The 26,504-nt window shown below is 47.6% G+C and overlaps 1 protein-coding gene across 44 annotated transcripts in view; it reads right to left on the bottom strand.

The window, feature by feature from the left end:
• The window catches only part of Mical2 (microtubule associated monooxygenase, calponin and LIM domain containing 2), a 184,407-nt gene that overhangs the window by 99,595 nt on the left and 58,308 nt on the right, over positions 1–26,504 (bottom strand). For all 44 annotated transcript variants that reach the window (NM_001395865.1, NM_001139508.2, XM_087576883.1 and 41 more), the window contains 4 exon segments: positions 2,254–2,409; positions 4,127–4,228; positions 6,581–6,697; positions 9,953–10,160. In NM_001395865.1, coding sequence (NP_001382794.1) covers positions 2,254–2,409; positions 4,127–4,228; positions 6,581–6,697; positions 9,953–10,160 — 583 coding nt within the window.

Here is a 26,504-nt window from a genome sequence, read left to right as displayed (position 1 = left end):
ATTGATTAGAACTGGAGTCACGTGAAATTAGCGTGTAGCTGGCTCTGAGGGAAGGTGTCAATACACCAGTACAGGTTGGGCAGAGAGTACTGATGGCTTTCACTTCTTTTTTTTTTTTTTAAAATATTTTATTTATTTATTATATATATGAGTACACTGTAGCTGTCTTCAGACACACCAGAAGAGGGCATCAGATCTCATTACAGATGGTTGTGAGCCACCATGTGGTTGCTGGGATTTGAACTCAGGACCTCGGGAAGAGCAGTCGGTGCCCTTAACCACTGAGCCATCTCTCCAGCCCCTTTCACTTCTTTTATAGACAGGATCTCCTATGTTTAAGGCTGGCCTCAAAGTGACTGTGTAGCTGGTCCTAGCCTTGATCTTCCTGCCTCCACCTTCCAAGTGCTGGGATTACAAGCAAGTGCCTCATGCCTGGTGAGGCTTAATTGAACACTATCATTGCACTGGCTTTTCAAGGAACAATGTACATTTTTAGTCAGGTTATAAAAAAGTCAGTTCTTCTTTGTTTCTCCTCTACTCTCATGAGCACATGTTGATCATTTACTGGCTATCTGGCCACATAGGATATAAGTCTTGGCTTGCTGATCTGCCTCGGACTGTACACCCAGTATTTGGAATATAGCATGTATTCAAAAGAATATCTGTGGTTAGGTGACAACCACAGCCAGAGCATGGTGGGGTGGGTGAGGGTGGGGTCCTTGTTTTGTTTCATAGGGAGGGCCAGCTGATGTGCTGCACAAAGCACCTGGATTCTTCAGGTTCTCCTCTCAGATTATAAGCTCCCTCCTCAGAGGCTCTCCAGCTTCTCATGCTGACCTTGGGCACAGCTTTCCTGAATATCCTGTGTTATATCGCTTTATCCCTCTTTGGGTAGGGGAAACTCCAGGAGGGGTGGGGCTAACATTGACTTTGTACTCCACAATATTGAGCACCGACACATGACAGACACTGAGTTCAAGGCCACTATCTCTCAGCAAAGTCTATTATCTATTTCTACACAAACACCTAGAACATTCTCTCAAGACTCCCTCTTGTCCTTAAAGGGCCTCTGGACATTTACTGTATGGAGAGGAAGCTTTGTTCCCTTTCTCTAGTTCCAGCAACCCTTAGAAGCCAGCAGGCCTGTGAACAGTTCAGAAATCTTGGGCAAGGGACTAGGCAGATGGCTTAGTCAGAAAAAAAATGCATGATCTGCAAGTATTGCAGAATGGAATTTGATCCCCAGAATCCATGCGTAGGGGAAGGCAGGCATGCATGGTATTGTAACCCTAGTGCTGAGGAGGGCTGAGACAGATCCCTGGGTTCCCAGGGCACTTAACCTAGCTTACTTGTCAAGTATTATGCCAACGAGAGGGCTTTACTCAACAACAGCAAAAAAAAAAAAGTGGACACCATCTGAAGAATGATGCTATAGGTTGTCCTCTGGTTACTACACATGTATGCACACATGCAAGCTCACACACATACATGTACACTCACAGATACACACATACAACATGCTCAGATATACTCAAACATATACTCAAATATACACACATATACACTCACACATGCACATGCTCATATACCCTCACACACACACTCAGATACACACACACACACACATACACACACAGATATACACACACAGATATACACATACACACATACATACACACAGACACACACACATACACACAGATATACACATACACACACATACATACACACACAGATATACACAGACACAACATATACACACACAGATATACACATACACACACAGACATACACACATACACAGACATACACATACACACACATACATACACACATACACACACATACACACAGATATACACATACACAGACACACACACAGACATACACATACACACATACATACATACACACAGACACACATATATATACATACATACAGACACACGATATACATACATACATACACACACAGACACACACACACATACATACACAGATATACACATACACACACATACATGCACACACAGACACACACATATACACACACAGATATACACATACACACACAGACATACACACACACAGACTCACATACACACACATACATACACACATACACACATACATACACACATACACACACATACATACACACATACACACACATACACACACATACACACACAGACACACGCACACACGCACACACGCACACACACACTGGTTTAGAGACGAGGAGGCTCTCACCTGTTTCTTCCTTCAGGTCCTGGAAGAACTTCTGGTTGAAGATGAAGGCCACGCCACTGATCTCCTCCACCTTGGCCTCAGCTGTGCTATTCCTGTTTATGAAGTTGGCAGTGATGGCAATGGCCAGTTTCCCTCGGAACTCTTTCCTCCTGAACCCTGCAGAAGGGAAAGGGTAAGTGGTTCCCTAGATCAGGTGGGCACTCAGACAGCATTGCTGAGAACACTCTTCTCAGTGCTCCACAGACAATGGGGACAGGGGCTCTGGGGCAGGCAGGCACCAGGCCTGTGTCTACAAGAGGCATTTTGAAGTCAGTGAGGCTCTGTTCTTTCTATACTGAACCACGCGCCCTGCTTCCATAGCCACAGACCAGTGGCCAAACTAATCTGTGCAGCAGGCTACCACAGAGCTCAGCCCTCTGTAGACAAGCTGGGTACGTCACTGAACACACTCTGAAGGAAGGTCCTTCCACACTGGGGTCCTACGTGATCCAAATGATTTTGTTAGCATTTTAAATGGAAAAGAAAATCTTCTTTTGAAAAATAGGATTTGACTGAACTCTCATAAGACAAGGATGGTACACATTTTCTTTGCATCTTTGTTGTTATAGGTCATATTGCATTGCCATCCTCCCACTGATGAAGTCTTAACCCTTGGTGTCTCTGTATGTGACCCTTTTGGAGGTGGGGTCATTATAGATGTGCTTAGTTAAGATGAGGTCTACTGGAGCAGAGCCTCCATAACATGGCTGATGCCTTTATTCTCAGGGAAAAGTGGACACATATACACACCGAGGGAGAAGCTCTGTAAAGGCAAAGACAGAGATGATGATGATATTTCCATTAAGTCAAGCAATACCAAAACCTCGCAAAGGAAACCAGTACACCTGTTCCCAGTGGCTGGTACCTCGTATGTATGCTGGCTGGTTTTGTCTTGACACAAACCTAGGGCATCTCAACTGATGAGTAGACCCCATGAGATTGGCCTGAAAGTGTGCATGTGTGCATGTGTGCATGTGAGCATTTCATTGATCTGGGAGGGTCCAACCGATAGAAGGCTAAGCATAGACCCTGGGCTTTCAAATAGCCACACTAATATTTCTCCCAAACCACCAGAACAATCCCATAAACCATGCAAGTGTTCATTTTAGCAGCTTCGAAGTGTCTTGTCAGATACTGCTGGGAGAAGATGGGTGTAGGCATGAAGGTGGGGTGAGTAGAGACAGGGCAGAGTCTCAAAGACAGAAGAGGCCTGAGTTGGAGGACCACACATTCAGCATTTCCTGAGATCAGTATGTGCATGCTGTCCTCAGAGAATGAGTTTCCCCAGCTATGTGTTTGCAACCTGTGACCCTTGACAGGGGCAAACTCAGAAAGACACCAGCACTGGTGACATGTGGTTCATCACCCTTGGTCTCAGACAATGATTTCAGTGTGAATGAGTGGAGCCTGCCTGCTGGACTTAGAGAAGCATGGTTTTGAATCCTGACACTTTGCCTAACTGTGGGTGTGCTTAAGAGTTATGAAGAAAGAGGGTTCCTCTGTTGGTTGGTAGAGTCCTTGAACATGAATGGATGCCATTAAAATCTTGAGATGTTTGCCTTAGATGAAGTCAGATGAGAGTGCACTTTGGCTAACACAGCAGCTCGGTGAGTTTGTGTTGACTTTCCCCACAGTATCCCCCTTTAGAAAGCATTTTCACAGATAAGCCCTCCCCCATACCCTTGCCTTGATGCTCTGAAAGGGTTCCGCTCCCCTTATTCCCAGGAGAGAGTGGAATGTCTGCCCTCACACGCTCAGCTGAAGCATCTGCCACCTTCATCTTCCTTCTCTGGTTCCCCTCGTTATCTCTCAGCCCCAAAAGAAGAATCCTCACCTTCTAGCGTGTTCCTGTGGCCATCTGCACCGATGATGACATCAAACTCAAAGTTAGACAGGGCGTGGTCTGCAGGGAGGAACTCTGCCCGCCATCCAATCTCTACCAGGGGAGAGAGAGTAGATGAGCTGACAGAGGCAGGCTGAGAGAGAGATACTACCCCTCCCTGTTGGCCATGAGAAACGGATATTGACCCAGTGGAGCCTCCTGAAGAAAGGCCCAGGCACCAGACGTATCTAGCTTTTGGACACTGTGACAGATGATGTTGTGTACAATGTTCATGGTTGAAAACCGTGCAATGGAGGTTTTTTTTTTTAATGGCAAAAACCCCCTCTCATAATATTTGGATTGAGCATACTATTTCCAGTTTGGCCCAGTCATAATTAACCTGGGTAGCATGTGGCTCCCAGGCTGCAGGCCAGGCACATATGGAGAGCTCTCTTTGGTAACCTCAGATTTTTGTGTCCGTGTACTGCAGAACAAAGCCAAGAGAAAGGGAGGCACAGCCAGCCCTGTGCCTAGTATGATTAACCTTTGCTAGGACGCTGACCTTCAGCAGAATCCCATCCAAGCCCATCTCCCATGCCCTGTGTTTATAGCTCATCAGATTCACCCATATTTGCCCTAATTCAATGGCTACTCATCCCAGAGAGCGTGTGAGATGCCGGTGGGGTGGGGTGGAGTACTTTACATTTCTGTTTCTTGCTCCAATGGTCTGCTGTTTATATACACACACTCTCCAGGAAAACCTGACTGCGCCCTCAGCATTAGGACCAACTATCCTGTGGACGTGTTCCAACCCTTAGGGGTGCACATGCCCCTAATAATATTCTATTAATTTATAGATCATAAGATGCTTTTATCTAGGCAGATTCTTGATAATATTTCTCTGAATAATAATTCTCTGAATGCCCCAAATGATAATTCCTTACTACGAAAGCAGGGAAAGTCTCCCTGAGTTGTTAAATATACGGGGAGGAGGCCAGGAAAAGTCACGGGCATACTCTCCATGGGAAACTGCGAAGTCTTCAGCTCACGCTGCCTCATAACTTAGCATTTCAAAGGCAGAAAGCAATTCTAACAAGATATAAAGCCTTGATGGCCAAGCCCCATGGTTATGGTGTATGAAAGAGATCAGAATTTATTTTCCTTTCCTCTAGTTTTTGTTTTCTAAATGGGTTATCAGTATGTAGCCCAGGCTAGCCTTGGAAGCAGAACCATCTTGCCTCAGTGCTGGGATCATAGGTGTGCCCCATCATGTTCGGCTAAAATATCATGATTTTAATAAACAATAAAAGAAAAATATTATCAAGAATCTGCCTAGATAAAAGCATCTTATGATCTATAAATTAAAATTTAATAAAACACTACTGGGTATGGCAGCTCCTGTAATTCCAGCATTCAGAAGTTCAAGAGTCATCCTTGGCAACATAGCAAGTTTGAAGCCAGCTTGGGCTACATAAGACTACCACAGGAATAACACACACACACACATACACACACACACACACAGTGGTGGTTTGAATGAAAATGGGACTATTAGGAGGTGTGGCCTTGTTGGAGAAAATGCATCACTAGGGGGTAGGCTTTGAGGTTTCAGAAGTTCAAGCCAGGCCTAGTGGCTCTGTCTACCTCTCCAGCACCCTTTCTGTCTGCATGCCACTGTGCTTCCTGCCATGATGATAACAGACTAAACCTTCGAACCATAAGCCACCTGAGTTAAATGTTTTCCTATATAAGAATAGCCATGGTCTCTGGGCAGTGGTGGTGCACACTTTAATCTTGACACTTGGAAGGCAGAGGCAGGTGAATCTCTATGAGTTTGAGGCCAGCCTGGTCTACAGAGTTTCAGGACAGCCTCTGGCTACACAGAGAAACCCTGTCTTGAAAACAAACCAAACCAAACAAAAAACAAACACCCCGCCCCCGCCCAAAACAAACAAAATGGTTATGGTGTCTTTTCACAGCAATAAAACTCTAAATAAGATGATGTATATATACCAAGACCTATCTAAAAGCTTTATTGTACAACTGTTCTAGATACCTCGGTCTCTTTACTGTACTTAAAGGTATTTTGAGGGTACAGCAGGTGTAACTACCCGTGTGTGCACTGGAGTATGTGTGAACCTTATCACACTGCCAGATTCGTCTTCCTCCCTGTTACTGACTGGACATCATTTGTCAAAGTTGCCTCTTCCTAGGGACTGGCTAACCAAATTATAGGCTTCATGGTAGGGTAATAATTCCACCGTCACCCCCACCCTTGTTGGGAGCTGAAAAATAAGCCCAAAGCCACAGAAATGGTCAAAAAAGGTAAAGTATTTGTCAGTGGCAGTGTGCCAAGCAGCTCCCAGCAAAAATAACTTGCAAAGATAGCCTCGGCGAGCCACCACATGGTGTAGCTTCCCATCGGAATATCCGCCCTCAGGGCAGAGAGAGAAAACCATACTGTACTTCGATTTTCTTGGTCTTTAGGAGGCTCTCGGACCCTCACAAACTCCACATTCACATGGATTTCCACTCCCAGCATCAGGGCCACCTTGAACAGGATGAGCTGCAGTTGTCGGATACCTGTGAGGAAGGAAAGAAGGGAGAGAACAGTCAGGAGTATGCATAAGCAGCACCTGTGTGAAAGTACCGGATGGGTGTGGCCCAGAGAGCCCAGAGCATAGCGCTCTGTCCGCTCTGTCTCTACGTAGCCGCCTTGGCTGAGTTTGTACCAGAGGTGACAAGGCTTTCATTTCTCTCATACAGTGGCCCTCAGGGACCCTTCTTATTCTCATTTAATGGAGGAGCTGCTGAGACTTGATAAAGTCAAGGGACTGCTCAAGGCCACGCAGAAGCAAAAAGTGGACCATGGGCGACGTTCTGTCCAACCTGGCAGCTCTGCACTGTGCTGCTCTAACTAGAGATCTGTCAGTCTTTCCTACATGTTCGTTGAACCAGACTCTGGATCTGCTGAGGTGAAGATAGAGAGAGAAGGAGATAGTGGGAGTCAAGAACCACAGGGAGAGGCTCATGGATAAGGTCAATGCCTAGAGTTCCTCCCTCTCCAGTGGTAAGGGGAAAAGCAGGGAATTCTCCCCACCAACTGGGCTCAGTGCTCTCTGCTTTTTACCATTTCAAATGCCACCAGCAAGTGCAACCTTGTTTGTTCCTCTCTACTCAGCACAAAGGGGCACCCCTCCAAGCATTTTCCTGCACAGTAAAAAGCTTTAAACTTGCTTTGGGCTTCTCTGTATTCCTGGGTATTTAATAGTCGTTGAGTCCATCAATGTGGCAGGCGTCCTCTTAGGCACAGGAAGATGGGCACATGCTCTCTAATGGAGGAAGCAGATGAACAGAGTGATGGGGCCTACGCTGGGACTGCAAGAGAGGAGTAACTGGGAACATTGGATTCCCTAGGGAGACTGAGGACAATAGAGGCCACAAGAGGCCAGGAAACTTCTGGGTAGAAATCTCTTTGGTGTGGTGACAGAAAGGAAGTAGGCAACCACCAGAGGAGTATGAGTGGATGCACAGCCCACACTTTCTGTTCTAGAACAAATCCTTTGAGCTAAGGAGTAATAATGGGGTCTCTAAGAGGGCAAGGTCCAGGGTGAGGATCAGGGTGGAGACTGGGGGAGAAGAAATCGAAGCGGGAGCAGAGTTGGAAGGGATGGCTAGGTGCTTCCGCCCTGGGATGCTAAGGAGGGAGATGAGTGTGTAATGGGCAGGTCAGTGGCTTCTCTCGCTCAGGCACGGGACACAGGCAACTGCTAAGAGCCTAAGGCTGGAAGAACAGCGGTAGGGAGTGGAGAGTCCTCACACAGGTCAAACAGAAAACTGCTGAGCATTGCTGAACCTGAGGGGACAGCGACAGACTGATGCCAGGCAGCTGGGCTTACAGAACCTAGACCGAAAGCCCCTGAGAAGACAGTTCTTCCAGGGTAGGCTTGGACACACCTCAGAGTATCAAGGTTTCTGGCTTCCAGTACACAGTAGGAGCTCTATGAGTTCCCCCACCTTCATTCTCCCAGAGCTGCCCTTGGGATGCCACACCTTAGTACCGTGCTCAAAGCCTTCATTTCCATATCCTCACTGACAGACCTCTGGGTGGGACAGAGCATCTGGCCAGTTCATGCTGTGGCTTTCTGGGCAAATGCAAATTTCTTTCCGTTGAACTCCTGGAATTTTCTCATCCCAAAGAGGGAATAAACTCTGGGGCTGCTGCTGGTAAATTCTTTTGTGTCTGGATGAATTAAACCCTTAGTGGGTGATAACTCGCCAGTCCTACACCCACACCCCACTCACTTCCCATCAATTCTGGTCTCACATAGACATGGCTTTTTGGGATCCCCCCTCATGCACCTCCATGGAAAAGTGTGGGGGTTCTTTTGGGTCTGAGGGCCACACATAGCAGCCTGCTTACTATATACCAATGGACACAAAAAGTACTTTAGTATTTACTATACAACAGATATGGCATTAGCATGCTACAAATCTGATCCCATGTAACCTTAGCAATTCAAGGGGACAGAATTTTAATACTGTTTTGTAAGAGATAAAATTGATGTCTAAAGAAAGTAAGGAGTTTGAGCCAAATCAGGAGGAAATAAAAGAGACAGGGTTTATATTTAAATCAGTCAAACACTTGAATCCCCCCCCCCTCCCCGTGGTCTGTCTGACTTTTGCAAGTTTGACTGTCGTATGTATGATGGCTGGAGACCTTTTCCCTGTGAGGCTGAGAGGAGGAAGGAGGTGGCCTCCCCCAAAGCCTCAAGATTCCACAAGTGACCCACAGCAGAACAGGAGCTGTGCTAGACACAGGCATGTAGAGGCTGGCCAGCATCTTCAGATGCTACATTCCCAACTTCTGTTCCCAACCTCCCTGAAGTCACATTATGTTGCCTTTTCTCTTGTCAGAGCTCTAAGGAACACTGGCAAGCGATCCGTCAGAGACTACACATCCGATGACATCACTCCTCAGATCTTCCACCTGCCCTGCTTTGCCATTCGAGCAGTGCAATGCGCAAATGCCTCTGCACAAGGAGGTCTCAACCATCTGGCCCTGTTACAAGTTTGGTGAATTCTCTCTTTCAAATTCCTCCTGGGAGTGTGACTCACTCTATTAAAGCATATTTTATTACTGACAAAATCTAGTGAGCTCCCCAAGCACACAGTCTCTGCTACTTGCCTCTGGGCTCTGTATTTCATTCATTCACTCGACAGACGTTTATTGTTTTATCTATTACGTGTCAGGCACTTAGGCCCCGGAGACAGGTATTTTGGCAAGCAGTGCATGCTAGGGTCCGCGACCAATGGGACTTAACACAGAGCCCAGAATAAGTCACAAAGCAGACCATCATGGTCTGAATGAGAAATGTCCTCATGGGATCATGTGCTTGACATTTGATCTCCATCCAGTGGTAGCAGTTTTGGGAGACTGTATGACCTGTAAGAGATGTGGCCTGGCTGGAAGACGTGGATTACAGGAGGAGGAGGGAGAGCTTGAAGTCTCCAGCCCGGCCATTCTGCTGGGCTTCTCTCCATTTCTGGATCTGCCCAGATATGAGCTAGCAGTCATGAAACTGTTTGCCTTTTTTACTTTCCTGCCATGAGGGTCTGTATCCTTTTGAATCGTATGCTCAGAGAAACGTCTCCTCAAGTTGATCCCTATGAAGAATTTAGCCTCCGACCAAGAAAGTAAGTAACACACAGTCCTCCAGACAATGCCCGAGAGTTGGATGTCAAAGGACCATCTGGGACTCCTAGATGTGGCAAGATGGGTCTATGAACAGTGAGACCTGGATCCCCCTGAAGCACCCCACCCTGAGCCCCACTCACTGATGTGGTCGATGGAGCCAGCACAGAATTTCCCATAAAACTTCTTGGCCCCCAGGCCCCGAAGGTCATGGATAGTGAAAGGCCAGAGGTGCAACACATTGTTCCGGGAGAAGGTGTCCCTCTTCTCCACCACAACCACCTTGGCTCCCAGGTAGGCGAGTTCAATGGCAGTGCGCAGGCCACATGGTCCTCCTCCGACGATGAGACACTGTGGAGGGAAAGGAGAGAAACTTTGATGGTACAGGCAGTGCTGTCACGGAGGTCCCACCTCACCAGCCACATCACACCGGGTATCTGCCAGGACCGGTCATTTATCCGCCCACTATGTCTTCCCTGTAGGCCCATCATAGACAAGACACTGTCCAAACCCAGGGAGAACAGGCAAAGGGATTGTGGGAGAAGGCACGGTAAGAGGCACAGGTGGTTCTAGGCGAGGCTGGACCAAATCTGATCCCAGCCCTGGTATGCCACCTCTTACTGTCCTTTCCTGAACTGGGTCTGTAACGTGCTGCTTTTCCTCATAGGTCTGTTGTCAATAGGATCGCCCTTTGGAAAGTATACTGGGCTAGAGGTGTGTGGGGCAGCTATAGGGAGTTGGCCTAGTATGTGCAGGTTCTGGCCTCCGCACCATTTAACACGTGCATAATAAGAGAGGAATGTGCTTCTATGAAAGTGTATGGAGCATCATTCCTGTGGCCGTAGGCCAGCCAATCATTCCTTGGGACCAAAAACCAAACAACAAAAGAAAATACTGACAAACTGGACTTAATCAAGACTAAAAACTCTGGTGCTGAGCCTGGAGAGATGACTCCGTGACCAAGAGCAGTCTCTGTCCTCCTAGAAGCCCCAAGTTTCATTCCCAGCATTCATGATGGGTGGCCCACAGCCACCCAGCCCAGGGATCTGACACCCTCTTCTAGCCCATCATGCATCTTAATACCGATGGCTCCCAATACAAATAAAAATAAATCTTAAGATAAAACGGATGTTTCAAAAGGAATTACGGTCAAAACAGTGAAAAAGAATACAATCATGGTGGTGTATGTCTGTGAGCCCAGGTTAGCCTGTCTCAGCTTCCAACCCCAACCCATCCCCAGCCTACCAAAGGAAAGGAAGAAAGGGAAAAGACAGGCACTGATGGGAGAAAATATTTGCAAGCTACATAACTGGTAAGTTCTGATAACATACTTATATCTAATGTGCATAAAATCTTAACAGCTTAGAATGAAAAATAAATTAAAATACCTAACTAAACCCTAGAGAAAAAATTAAATAGTATTTATTCCCCCCCAATAAATATATACAAGGAATCAGAAAATAGATGTAAAAAAAAAAAGGTCCCAGCACTATCAGCAATCAGAAAAATGCAAAACTAAACCATGATGAATGGTTACTCCCTCAGTACTAGTAAAGGCTCTAATTTGATGGGGTATATGAATCAAGAGATGGAAATATTCAAAACTCACATATTGCTAGTGCAAATGATTTTTAATGGTTTGTTACAGCAATTCCTTTAACAGGTAAACATACAGGTACCATATTAGCCAGCTGTCCCAATCCTGGGTATATATTCTCAGGAGAATTGAAAATCTCTCCATGATCAGCAAGGGAAGGATTTTTTTTCACATCAGCCCAAACTTCAATTTTTAATTGATAGATAAGCAAGCTATATTAAATGTGTGATATCATGGGTGCATATATATGTTTGTATGTATGAGTGCAGATATGCATGTGTGATGCCAGGTTGACATCAGGAGTCTTCCTTGATTGTTCCCCACATTATTCAAGTGACCCCAGGATCTAAACCTTGATGGTCTCCCTCCCAAGCCTACTGGGCAGTACTGCTTCTGGTTTGTTAGAAATAAAAAGAAAAGCAGCTGATGGAGCCCATTCTGAGAGAAAGAGGGGTGAAGGAGGAAAAGAGAAGAGTTGGTCTGCACCAGATGCTGACGGTCTTAAATGTGCTTATTTAAGAAGGTCTTATTGGCACTGGGGCCATGGGTAAAGAAGAGTTAAACAGGAACTTGTACAAGGTCCATGCCAAGTCATGCCGCATGTTGAAGAAGATCATATCCTTTTTCCGGAAGGACTCAGTCTGTTAGGACAGAAGAGGGGGACACATGGTGACCTAGATAAGCCCACAAATATCGAATTTTATGCATAGTCTCAGTGTTGCATAAGACCGGAGAGCATGGCAGTCGTCCAGCAGAGGCAGGAGTTCACAGGTGAGGGTGTGGGTGGCTGGAGGAGGTGGGGGATGGGAGGGTAGGTATATAGGAATAGGTGAAACTGTTCAGCAGGGCAACAAATGAGGAGACCATCGCCCGCTCCTCACTCACTGTCGGACGTTGCTGAGACATCTGGAAACTTCCCTCAACTTGGGATTAAATGTTATCTTAAAAACACATCCCCCTTCTTGAGCAAATACTCCATCCTCTGGCTGTCTCACTCCCTTAGGCTGCCAAGGTCCCAGAGGAAGACTCCATCAAGCGTATCAGAAGCTCCCACACTACAGACAGTGTAGTTTACTGGCTGGAACCATCGAACGAGTTTGTAGACACCCAGTTAGAGGAAATGAAGTCACTGATGAGATTTGACTCACTCCCAGAGACTTTGGGGAGTGGGGGGGGGGAGTGGGGGAGGGGTGCTGGCTTCCTCTCTGGACAGAGGTGCCTGGAGACAACCAGCTTCCTCAGCCCCAATCCACACTTTATCTCACTCTCCATACAGCTTCTTGCTCCACATAGCCAGACAATGACGGTCATTTCAGAGCCTGCTCCAAACCCCACGCTTGTGAGGTTTGCTCTGGGGCGAGGTCTGGATGAATTACATGTCTTTGCAGTTACTGCATGTTTCCTGTTGGTGAGCTGTGTAACTCCACAGCCAAGGCTGGGCCAGCCAGAGCATGTAGGGTGAAGAAGGGCAGCAAGGGGACAGAGGCCTTCCGCAGTTTTTGTTCACCAGGCCTGACCCTTTTGTGGTCTCCAGACAAGGCAGGAAATCTCCTCTCCTCCAGTCAGGGGCTGTTGTACATACTGTGCAAATATTAGCCAGGTCTCATGTCCAGTCCTCTTGGCGGCATCTGGGTTTCTATCAGTGAATGCTTGGCTTTCCCATCATCCTAAGATCTGTTACATGTTTGGGGCCTGAAATCTCAGAGAGACCAATCATACCGTACTCTTAATCAAAGCAAATGCCGATGGGCTTAGTTATATCAGGGGAGAAAAGCCAGGCTGGCACAAGGGCCTGTTGGCTGGGGTTGTGGAGGCAGGACAGTTCCTCCTTGGACTATGCTAGTTATGCTCAGAACAGGGACTTGGTATTCTGACAAGGGGCCAAAAAAGGCACAGCCACGTGTCTGGGCAGAGGAGCAGCCCTGGCTTCCCGGGATGCCCGTGGCCAGTGGATGCTCTGGACAGGTGCGGCTTAGCAAACTGAACACAGAGGCAAAGGCCTCTCCCTTTTCACAGAACCAGCCAGCAACTACCACTGAGAACAGACTTTCAATAAATAGAGCTTTTGGTTAAAACTAAGCCTCATACAGTAATATGCTTACTGCACAAACAGCAGAACCCATGCTCACTGACAGAACCCATGTTTAAAAGAAACCCAAAAAAACAGAGAGAAGAGGTGCACATCAGTCATCCAGCTCTGGGGAGGTAGAGACAGGTGGATCCCTGAGGCTCACTGACTCCTCAGCCCAGTGAAGATGATGAGTCTCAGGCCAGGGTCAATGTTTGCAGCTTCCCACCCAGACAGTAGGAGCAGGAGTCTGCTGAGGTCCCCTACTTCATGGATGTCAGTATCATCTTTGTGATGGGGTGATTGAATTATTGCTCACGGAGGAGCCGGCAGATCTACCACTAGCAGGAAAGAGACCCTGTCTCAATAGACCAGGTAAGCATCTCCTAAAGAGTGACATTCAAGGCTGTCCTCTGGCCAGCACACACATATGAGCAAACATGTACACATACCACGCCCCCATGAACACACACACACACACACACACACACACACACACACACACACACACAGCCCAAAGGCCTTCCTAAGCCAGACTGCACACTTTCCTCCTATGGTCCCTCTGGCTCACTCCTTCCTGCTGCCCCAGAACAAAGCTCTCATGTTATCGTTGGCTGGGCCTCAAGCACTGCCCCGTGCTCTGTGTTATCTGTGAGCCTGGAACGCATCCACTGCCTGGTACGCACAGGAGGCCCAACACGTAGCTGATGGATGAATGGGCTTCCCACCCACTCCACGCCAACTCTGTTCTGGCTTTCTGACCGTGAGAGGGATGTTGGGCGCGTGCCAGCCAGGGTTAATGTTTGCAGCTTCCCACCCAGGCAGAAGGAGCAGGGGGCTGCCAAGGCCACCTACATCATGGACGGCGGTATTATCTGTGCACTAGGGCCATGCGAATTATTGCTCGTTGGGGAGCAGGCAGAGCTACCACCAGCAGGAAATCCACTGTGAAGATAAGCTTAGACGAGTTCAGACCTGCACATTCTCAACAAGAGACAAACACCACATGGAAAAACACTGTTTATCAAGGAGTGGGGTGGGGGACCACAGTTAGTATACCTAGCCAAGACAGAAATGGGAGTGGAGGCTCACAGAGAACTCTTGCTGCACTTCAGAGGGACCCTGAAAGCATGACTCTTTAAAAAATTTTTATTATACATATATATGACATATATGACTGCTTTGTGTGCAAGTGCCTATGGAGGACAGAAAAGGTTGTTGGATCGTTTGGAACTGGAGTTACAGACAGTGGCCTGCCCTGTGGGTGCAGGGAATCTCTCCAACTCTGCCTGCCTTTTTTGGCATGTATGTATTTGCGTGGTATGCATGAGTGTGTATGTATGTTCACAAGTGTAGCCATGGTTACACATGTGTGCACATGTGTGTGTGCCTGAAGTTGTGAAGTTGATACCTAGAGTCACTTCGATATTATTTAAGTGAGCACAGAGCTCAGATCCAGGTTAGTCTAGCTAGCTAGCCAGCTTGGTCTGTAGATCCCTGCCTCTGAGCTTAGATTACGGACAGGCTGCCACACCTAGCCAGCACATATGTAGCTTCTGGAGATCTGAACTCCGGGTTGTACATTGCATGGCAAGTACTTCATACACTGAACCATCACCCCAATTCAATTACTAATTTCTCAATGCCACAGTGCACCTTCAAACTAGCCCTCTTCCCATCCCATAAACGAAGATGGTGGGACCCAGTACGGAAAGTACAAGAGTCACTGAGTGGAGCCAGGGCTAGGCTAGGGCTCAGCAGTCTTCAGTCTTTGTTTCTGTCTCTGCTTCCTGCCTCCCTTCTCCTTGGGTGCAATGTGGGCCAAGGCTATGGTGAGGTGCTATGTAACCATGGAAATGACCTGCAGGCAGGGGTCTGCCATTCATAGCCTGCTGACCACTGCCTTGGCCCTGGCTGAAATGAAGTTTAACACTCACAAGCACTCTGCCACACTCCCTACTGCTAGCCACCTCCCCAACCACTTCTTGTACTTCATCTTTGTAATCACCTTTTGGAAATGTTAGCATCACACCCACCTTGGAGGTGGGAAAATGGAGGCATGGAAAAGTAAAACAGAGCTGGAGAGATGGCTCGGCAGAGAAGAGCACTTGCTGTGCACACATGAGGGTCTGAGTTCAAATCCTCAGCACCCATTTTAAAAAAACAACCCAAAAATCTTGGTATAGCTAGGCACACACCTGTGACCCCAGCACTGTTGGGGGTGGGGCAGAGACAGGAGGGTCACTGGAGCCTGATGACTGTAAGCTCTAGCTCCAGGCCCAAGGAGAGACCCAAAGGAATAAAGTACAAAGTGTTAGTACAAGACACTCATGCTGGCCTTCAAAGACATAGGGATATATACCTGTTAACACCCGTACCCACACACGCACACACGCGCGCGCACACACACACACACACACACACACACACACACTCGCTTGATGCCTCCTTACGTGAGCAGTATGACCAGGGCTAAAGGCAGGGTCTGAGGACATTTTCATTTGTAAGTATTCCGCCCATCAGCTTTGAAGGGGTTAAAAAAGGGAGACAAAGAAGATAAGAAATTCTTCTCAAGGTCATGTAACAAGTAAACCATCACATCTGGATTTGAACCCAGGCCTGTGCTCTCAATGGCTTGCTTTGAGAGTACAAAGCTGAAGTTATCAGGAACTTCATGGTGAGAATGGAGGGAGACCATTTCCTTCCTTCCTTCCCTTCACTGAGGACACATGAATGCAGCCAGAGTTCAACTGGGTTCACAGGGCCTCTCTGCAGAGGAGGACAGGGCCAACTAAGCTTCATGTGCTTCCCCAGGTGGACGTTCCCAGGCCCTGAGAAGCCACCCCTGCAGGTGCCTCAGCGCCACCGTTTCCAGTCAGGTAGCACAGAAATTCTATGGTGAGCTGGTGGCTTGCTAGGTCTCCCTGGTAACAGTAGTCATCCAGGCATTCTGGCTCTCTTGAGTAGAGCTCTGATGCCAGTCTTGCCACTGTACTCCCCAGGGTGGCTTCACAGCCTCTGGCTGTTAGGACAAGAGACTTACCTGAATCCAGGCAGGAAGCCCATGGCAAAACCGACCTGCTCATATTGTAGGGTGGAAAGTGTTTGAAGCCTAGGCATCTGCTTTATGCTTACAGGGAGGTGGCTCACGGTGGAGGTTGGAGGAGTCTATAGCCTCATTTTGCACAGCAATAAAGAGGGGACCTCATGGGAGATGTGCCCACCAAGGAGTCCTTGGAAGGCCTGGCCAAGGAAGGTTCTTCACAGACACTTCACACTCCATTTTTGGCAAGGTGCTAAAACTCATTTGATTGGTGGAACCCTGCCCCATCCAGCTCTCTGACTACTTCTGCCCTCCTACACCACCCTGGCTTCCTGTAGCCCAATCTGAAATTGAATTCGATGTACAGTTCAAAGATGACCTTGAGATTCAGATTCTCCTGCCTCCACCCCTACCGAGCTCTGGGATCGGAGACATGTGCCTCCGTACCCGGTTTAGACAGTGCTAAGGATTGGACCTAGGACTTCATGTACCCTAGACGAACGCTCTACCAACAGAATGGCATCCTTAGCCCCAACTCTCTCTCTTGTATCTCATTCAAATCAATTAACTCTTATACTCCACTTAGTGACCACATTAGCTTCCTCCTATCACCATGCTCCCCTCAAGAAATACCTCCTCCAAGAGAAATACTGTTTCCCTCTTTCCCTTGCCCCTGGCTGGGGTATCCCAGTACCCTCCTCTTCCTCTCATCAACAGCGTCCAGGAGTTTCACTTGCACACACTCTTCCCTTAGCCTTATGAGTGTGCTCAAGCTGGCTCCGGTCTGGAAGTTGTAAGCACAGTCCTTGCCCCTGTGGCACTATTCAGACCTTGTGGCATCTTCCCACCTAAAGTAGAAGTTCCCTGAAGCCAGGGCATAAGTGCTACCTTAGCCCAGGCCCTGCTAGCAGAGGAAGTCAGCTGTGGCACTCACATGTGTCCCTGCCGAGGAGAGCATTGTCAACAGCAGCACTAAAACTAGAGTAAGATCTGGAGCGGCCCACGCTGCCTGCTGATGAGGTGTGCCCACAGCCAGTGGAAAGAGTGAATAACTAGATCCTGGTTGTAGAACAAGGGTGAAAATGTGACCTCTGGTATCAGAGGTCAGGCTCAAGGTCACCACACTACTATTACTTTTTCCAGGTCAGGGGCAGTGTTTACTGGGAGCGAGATCATGGATTCTCTTCTGATCACCTGAGATGTGTGGGGATTTGTGAGACGGCTCTGAGGGTTGTGGACTTGTGTCCTTTGCCTAGGGAAACTGAGAAAGCACAGTTGGGAATAGAGAAGAGCAGATACAAAGAATGTTCAGAGAGGTTGGAGGGGGCACAGACTGGTGACGCTGGCCAAGGAAGGGCCACATAGCAGAGGAGAACTGAGCTGGGGGAATTAGAGAGGCAGGAGAAATAGCAAGACTGAGAAAGAGGGAGATGGCTGTGGACCAGTGGGGGGCCTGGACAGGTCTAGCATTGGGGACTGAGAGAGGCAGAGAAGTTGAAACCAGGTAGACATGGTGCATCTCAACTGCAGAGTCTACTTCAGGGCAAGAGGTCAGATGTCAATATTTATTCAAGATTTAAGTGTTTTAACTTTACTGTTTGTGTCTGAGTCTTTTGCCTGCATATATATTTGTACACACACGTGTTCCTGTGATCATGGAGCCAGAGAAGGCATTTTATCCTTGGAACTGGAGTTACAGACAGTTGTGAGCCGCCATGTGGCTGCTGGGAACTGAACCTGGGTCCTCTGGACGAGCATCCAGTTCTCTTAATCACCAAGGCATCTACAGCAACCCCCCACCTTCTAAATATTAAATCATTTACTTCTCTTGATCAGATATTTTCAAGGTATGTTTTACGCAGACTGAAATTCACATCGTGTGTGTGTGTGTGTGTGTGTATCTATAAAGCTATGCCTCAAACTTAATCTTGACTAGATCTATGACTTCCTCATGCAGGTCAATATTTCAGGTACTGTTCTTCAGGACTATCTACTTTATTTTCTGGTTTGTCTTCTTTTAGACAATGTCTTTTCACTAGGACTTGGGGCACTCAGGCTTGCCTAGCTTAGCTGGCCAGTAAATCCCAGGAATTCTCTCACTACTTCTCTCATGCAGGGATTACAAATGAACCACAACCACTCCTGCTTGTTTTGTTTTTTGTTTGTTTAACTTGGGTGCTGAGATTGAACCTGAGTCCCTTGCTCTTTTAGATTAATTTTGTGTATATGAAACACTGTCGCTGTCTTCAGACGCACCAGAAGAGGGTATCAGGCCCCATTATAGATGGTTGTGAGCCACCATGTGGTTGCTGGGATTTGAACTCAGGGCCTCTAGAAGAGCAGCCAGTGCTCCTAACCACTGAGCCATCTCTTTACCTCACATCCTCTGCTTTACTTAATCATTTCCTGTCAGTGGGCTTTCTTCTGCGAAGCTCTGTGAAACTTCAACCATTTGGTCGGGAGTTCAGTGTTTAGGGTCATCAGCAAGGGACTCCTAACCAAGCGCAGGCCCTGGCTGGATGCCTTTCCTCCCTTCAGGAGAGAAGTCATAGGTTCTTCCAAGATCCAAACTGGGATGTCACAAGAATGTCACATTTATCGAGGAGGAATGAGGGAAACAAGTCTCTAAGATAGTGTAAGACACAACCAATGCTAAGACGCCCCAAAAAAGTAAGAATCCACAAGAGGGGAAAGCAGAGCTTCATGCACGGTGCAGAATCCAGAAATATCAGTCCATTTTACCATCCTTTTTTAGTAGATTATTAAGGGGTTCCCATAGTTTAATAATAACTGAATTTTAGCCACCTGCTAAGACCTTCCCATGCTAAGCCCATGTTCACATCACACAGTCCAATACTGACAATGTTTTGCAGCTATGGCTGCTGAGAAGTAGAGCTGAACATGAACCCAGGCCTCTGGTCCCGTGACCATGTATCTAACCAGGATGCACAGCCCACATATTTAAACCACAGTGCAAAGACCATGCATCTAACCACTGTGCACAGATCATACTTAACCAAGGTCACTTGTTTAGCCACAATCCATAAACCATACACTTAACCTTGCACCTGGTCCCGGAGCATGCAGTTAGCCTGTGTGTGTGCAGTACTGCCCTAGAGAGGAAGGTGGAGGACCAGGAGTTCACAGTCTCTATGGTACTGCGGTGTGGTACATTTGAGTGATTTTTCAAGCCCATCCCCCTGCAGACTTCTCAGAGGATACGTCTCTCATGAGCCTGGCACCAGGTGTTCAGAAGTCACTAGAAAAGAGGAAGGGACATTGCCTGCAGTAGTCCTGCCTATATATGTCTCACTGGTTCTGTCTCTGGAGAACCATGATGAATACACCCAGCTTGTCTCTCTTCATTGGCCATGAAGGGGAGTACTTCACCTCTTCCCTCCTCCCTGAGGGAACGACTTTCTCCTGTGACTCACAGGAGTCCAGCCTAAAGTAACTTTGGAAAAACAAAGCCAATGGAAACACACAAGAAGCAAGGCAGGATCCTGGAAGGTTTTACAACAGTCAAGTCAGGAGAGGGCTGGCACTCAGTCAGTCAGAGCCAGGCTCTGGCATCCTCGAGATTCTTATGGCTTAATCTTAGCTCTCCCACCGCAGCCCTGCAATGAATGTGCTTGTTGATATTGATTTCATACTTAAGTGTTTCTACCAGACACATTTTTGAAATGGAATTATGAGGTGATAAGGTCTACAAACATCAAGCAGTGCCAAAATGCTGGGAGAGGAATAGTACCCAAGGGGCCTTCAGCGAGACAACGCCCCTTGGGGCCAGCCTAGTTTAGTGGCTGGGAGAGCAGTGGACAGCCTCAAGTTCTGGCAGGAAAATTATAGCAACGGCTGGATGCTCCTTGCCTGCCAGACTTGGTGGTTTCTTGATGGAGCCAACAACATAGGTCACTAATCCAGTGTTAAAAGCTGAACACAGGCTGAGCAGTGCCACCCAGTTCTTGCCCAGTGGGAAGAATTCCAGCCAGGGCTTCAAATGGCAGCTGTCAATCTACCTAGTGACAAGTATTTCCACTCAACAGGTGCCACAGCCTGGGAACCACTTGAGGTCAAGAGAGGCCTGTCTAAGTGCCTGACACGCCTGCTGCAGAGCCTGCCTGAAGTATATTCCCTCACGTAGGTTTTACAGGAGCCGCTATGGAGCCAGGATGAACAAGGTCCCCCCAGTCCTACTTTACAGTAGAGAGATATAACTGGGTCTCAGTCATATCAGACCTCACAGCCACTGGAACTTAGGGAACCAATGCACAATACGGCTAAGCATGGGCTCAAGGCCACAGCACACAGGAAACAAAGGAACTGCCATTTGAATGTGGGCAGTTCAGCTCTGAAGCACAAACTCACCTGTGATGACACAGCTAGGCGAGGAGTGGAGGCACTAGGGAGGTAGAGCCAGGCCAATCTCTTGAGTTCAAGGCCAGCCTGGTCGACAGAATATGTTTCAGGGCAGCCATAGCTACACAGAGAAACCTAATATCTCAACAAACAAACAAAAAGACGACACAGCTACACAACTGATGGTGGGCAGCTCAGGACTTATCCCCTGGTCCTTCTGATGCTTTATCAGACTTTTCCCTTGCTGCCACCTGCCTCAAAGATGTAGGGTCAGTTTGGCGTCTTTTATCTCCCTTGTGGAGACATGAGTCCTCTACTGGTGCCATTGCAACCCATGACCCCCATGGCCATGGGTAAGAATAATTCTGTCCATAGACAGCAATTTTGTCCCAGGCTGTCATCAGAAAGGCCAGGAAGGTAATAGATGTGTATGAGACAAGGTCAAGCTTTCCTCTGTCACCAACCCTGAGGTCAGCAAAGGGAGATTACCATGCCCAGCAGCTGTCCTTGTAGCTAGTGTAGAAAGGAAGCCAAGGAACACAGGACCAGCTCTGCCAGACAACAGTTAGTCCACACTCCCACCCACCCAGAGCCCCAGCAGGTGGCTAGGAGGAGGTGACAGGAACCCTCTGCTAGAATGTGCCTCTCTTCCTCACCCCCTCCTCTGCCCAAGCCGGAGGTGATAAGGTTGCAGCACCAGGGGTTTCATGCTTCACTCAGGCACGTATGCGGAATGGAACACCCCAGAAACGGCAGGCAGGGCAGAGAAGTGAAGCAGGCAGGGCACTGGCCACTCTGTGGCTTTGAGCACACAGCTCATTACACAGGCTGTCCGTCTCTGGATAAGGGTGGATCCTACCACATGCAGTTGCTATGTGCATGGAGGGAATGCTGTACAGGACTGTTCATTAAGACACCTTGATGGCACACTGTGCCCACCATGTAACGATACTAGAAAGGAGGGCCCGTCTCCTCGGTTCTTTCTTCCTGGAAAGGAGCTGTTGTATGAAAGTAGCATTTTGACCTCCTAAGACGGTTGGGCTATCTCATTTGGGGACATGGACATAGTGGGCCCAGCAGGCTGGAAGCAGTCTTCATTGCATAGAACAGGCAGTTCAGTGCATCACCAGGATAGCAATGGCTCTCAGGTGGAGCCTGAACACACAGTGGGTTACAGGGTGAGTGATTACTCTTGTTTCAGGGAGTTGCCTGGTGTCCTGACCTGTGGCTATGTTCACTGACTGAGCTGTGAGGGACCTCATGTCAGGGCCAGCACATTTATTTACTTTCTATAAAGGGCCAGTTAGTAAGATTTTATACTTTTGTTCTGAACCCTGATTGCCGGCTTCCATATTCAGTGAGTCCCTGGGAGGTTTAAGAAGGTGTTTAAGAGAGCTCAGCGGCCATCTATAAAACCTGAATTACAAGACTTCCCTGCTGGTTCTCCTGCATGGGTCATTCTTCATTCTTATTCCAAGCTTCATAATGGTCCAAGTTTCCTTCCCACCCCACCTCCACTCCATGACCCTGCTGCTTTCCCCTTTCTGTCTTTGTTTTTCTTTTCTTTTCTTTTCCATAATTTTCTCGCTCTTTCTCCTCCTTTCTTTCCTGTTCTCAGTGCTTATCACAACTCTACATCAGCTTTGTTTGTTTCTGTTGACCATTTCTCTCCATGTCTCTTCCCAGAGAATACATGCTTTACAAATACCAGAGTCCTTCTTCTCTATTCAATTCATGGGTGTGTCCCCGAGGACTGAGATTCTCTTTGATCTACAGCACAGACCCATATATATCTGCCTATTGAGTAAATGAGTCAAATCAAATCAGAGCTTTCATGGATGCTGAGGCTAAGCGAAGTACAATGGCCAGGATTTACAACGATCCAGGGATCCCATCTTATTAGATAAAGATCCCAGCTATCTTATTTGGTGAGGCAGAGCTCACTGAGGAGGCGTGCACTGTGTCATCTCCTTGCTTCAGTGAGGTCACTGCAGGTAAGGGCAAACCACTTCAAGATGTTTATCTGAGAAAGAGTAGGACTAAGTTTCAACCTAGATCTGTCCCACTCCGGGGCAAAGATACCCACCAGTACTCTTGCATAATTTGTCAGTTTAGTCTGAACACAGATTATTGGCCACAGGAAAGGCTGAGGGGCAGAGATGTGTGGCAAAACAAATAGGCTGAGAGATATTACCACCCAGTAAAATGTAGGCTTGTTAAAGATTGGTTTCAGGGCATAGCCTCGGCTGAGAGAGTAGAAGGAATCAAAGATACAATAAAGTGTGTGTGTATGTGTGTGTGTGTGTGTGGGGTGTAGTATAGTACTTTTTATAAATGTACTAACTAGGCTTAGCTAAGAAAAACAAATTAAGGTGTCTCAAAGCCAATGAGAGGTGTCAGCAAATCCTCAGGTTTCCAAGGGCAAAGCCATTGCCCACTTGATGCATCTGAATCTGTTGTCTGGGGGTGGGATGCACAAATCTGGTACCCAAGCCACAGAAAGCAGTTGTTTGCAAGGTCAATCATCCTTAGTTCTAGCTGGCTAGTCCCAGAGTATCTGCATATAGACACCTTTCCCAACAAAGAAAGAGGAGACATTACAGGCAAGAGGGGTGCTGTGAGCTTTTTACACATCTTTCCCCAGACAGAGAACTCAGGCCCCTACAAGGAATGTAATCTTGACCAACATTGTGGCTACTACAAAAGCAGCAAAGAAATGTACTCAGAAGTTCTCAATAATTCCAAGGAGGTCAACTTACACCATAAAGTGCTTTATAATTAAAATGCTTTTGAAACTGTAACTAGATCATAGTGTGTAGACATCAGGAGGTTTTAATCATGCACCGTCCTTCCTTACTGCGAATGATTATCATGTGAGACTCACCTACAGCCTGCCACAAAACGTTCTCTTTTCTATCTGAGAATACCTTGAAGGGCACGTATCTGGAAGGCGTCTCACAGCCTACTGGCAATTGTCTGGAATTCTTTCACAAATGCCATGCCTGAGCAGTCAGAGAACCTGGTCTCTGGGGCAGACCTTGGTGTCCCCTTGGATATGTGGAGAGTGCCCATGTGGAGAATGGAGGACTTCCGAGCTCTGGGTCTGTTCTGACATTGCTGCAGATATCTTGCACAGATAGGCAAAGTTCTCCAGCTGAAACCAAGTATAGGATTGACAAGTAGGTGAGGACATAGTTCAAGCTCTCCTGAACTATGAAAAGAAAATAAGACTTTTAGATGCGACCAGCCACACACCTGATTCTGTCCATCAGGAAAGAAGAAAAGTGCATCCCTCATTCATTCTACTCATGCTCAGATCAGCTTTCTTCAAGGCTATCCTCTCCCATTGGGTGCCAGGGAAACAGAAATGCACAAGTCATGTTTCCTGTCCACATTTCCTCACAATTCAGCGAAGGGAGCGCAAGCACCTAAGCAAAACAGCTCACCAACCTTGCACGCCCAGGACCGGTCTTCACTGAGTGGGAAGGAACGCAGGAGCTGGAGGAGACGTGACCTAAAGAGGCCAAATGCATAAAAGTGGGGCCAAAGGGAAGGCTGAGGAAGTCAAACCACAAAGTCTCAGAGTGGGCGTGGTGGGGCTATGAGCTGAGACTGCAGATCTAGAGCACATCTGAGGAGGTGGGAGGAAGAAGGAAGTGGGGTGTAGTATGGACTTGGTTTAACTCTGTCAAGTGCCAAGGTACTGTACTCACGGAGGCGTGGTGACACAGCACCTGTAATTCCAACACCTGGGAAAGCTGAGGCAGGAGAATCACCAGTTTGAGAATAGCTTGATCTATACATTGAGATCCTGTCTCAAGCACACCTACAGCATGAGATGCAGTTAAATGTGGTCTCATGGGAGAAGTTAAAAGAAGATGGAGAAATCAGATAGAGCCTAGTCAGGGGTTTCAGGAAGTTTAAACCTTGTAGACAATGGGAGCCCCCACAGGGAATCAGCCCCAGGCCTCTGGTGGGAGTGGGGGAACTACACATCCTTATAGCAGGACTCTCAGACCTACCAGCAATGTCAATAGTGACACAGAGGCTTATTAGTATTTAAGGTTTAGGCCTTTTGCTAGGCAGTCTCCAGACCACTCTAACCTATGTAATCCTGGTACGATGTCCCAGCATGTGGCCAGGTCTACCTCTCGGCTCCACTCTGGTCCACATCTGCTCTGCCCTGGTCTGTCTGCTCACCTCCATGTTGTCTGGCTAAATCTTCCATCTGTCAATTATCCCAGCATCCCTCTCTCCGCCTAGAAGATTCACCCTCTACTTCCTGTCCTGGTATTGGCCATCAGCTCTTTATTAAAGCCAATCAGATACAATTCCAGACTGTTGCAGGTAAGTGAGGAAGAAGAAATATTTACAAAATATGAGACCAGAGATAACAACCCCAAGATCCTGACAGTATTAATTCTCTGCTGGTACAGAATTAACAATCGAATACACAGACATACCCTCACACAGTGTACCCCAGCACACACACTGACAATACGATCATGACAGGGAGCACCCAGGCCTCTCTACTAACAGTGGCAAAACAAGGCTGACTCTTGCCAAAGGAAGTGCAGAAAGCCCGTCTTCAAAATCATGTGTCACCACGCCTCCAAGAGCACCAGGAGCAGCTGAGTCACCCCTGCCCTTTTAGGCTCCGGGACCACTCTCCATGATCAACTCAGCTTTACAGGGAAGATGGAGGCTGCCAGGGCCTTGCCTCTATTTTTCACTCAGTTACTTTGTTTCTGTCCCAGGGAAGAAAGGTACACTGTGGTCCAGTATAGATGGGACTAGACTATACCCTTAGCAAGGGCACCAGCCAGAACGTAATCACTGAAGCACATGATTCAGAGACTATCCATAGAGATGTTTCCCCTTGATTATGTAATTGTTTCATGAATCCAAGCAGAGCAACCTTTACAAACAGAGCAACAGAAACCAAAATCAACCAAACATAAAACCCCAGCACTCCATGGGAATAGAATGAAGTAGTAATGTCCTAATGGGAAGAAGCTGGAGGTGTAACTGAGAGATCAGGTATGAGGCCCTTGGCTTTGTCCCCAGTGCTGGGGAGGAAGGGAATGCAGAAGGAGAGAGAGGAGTCTCCCCACCCACAAGAAGCAGGGCCCTCTCTTGGCTTGAGTAAAAGAGAGCAAAGCAGGGGGAAAGGTTCCTCCATTAGCAGCAGCACAGGAAGGTTCCCATCTGCTCGTCAGACCACTCAGACTCCCAAGGAGAACTCCCCTACTGGCACTCCAAAAGACACAGCCTCATCACCACCGGTAATTTTTGCTGCACAAATAAATCCAAAGCATGCGGAAGGGCTTTGTAAGTTACAATGCTTTTCACAAGTGGGTCAACTCCAGGAATCAATAAGTGACATTTGTCACAGCCAGATTACCCTCCCATCCTGCTCCTTGAAAAGTGTTTTATTATATTTATTTGTATGTATGTATGAGAGAGAGACATATGGTAACAGGTGTGCATATCATACACAATGCAGTCACAGGACAGTTTGCAGGGAGTCAGTTCTCTTTGCAATGTGGGTCCTAGGAATCGAACTCAGGTCATCGAGCTTGGCAGCAAGGGCCACCAAACTGCCTTGCCAGCCCACACCCTGTTTCT

The sequence above is a fragment of the Rattus norvegicus genome, chromosome 1, assembly GCF_021556685.1.
Source record: "Rattus norvegicus strain SHRSP/BbbUtx chromosome 1, alternate assembly SHRSP_T2T, whole genome shotgun sequence".
Lineage (NCBI taxonomy): Eukaryota > Metazoa > Chordata > Mammalia > Rodentia > Muridae > Rattus > Rattus norvegicus.
The sequence above is the reverse complement of the archived record's forward strand: the minus strand, read 5'-3'. Positions and strand labels throughout refer to the sequence as shown.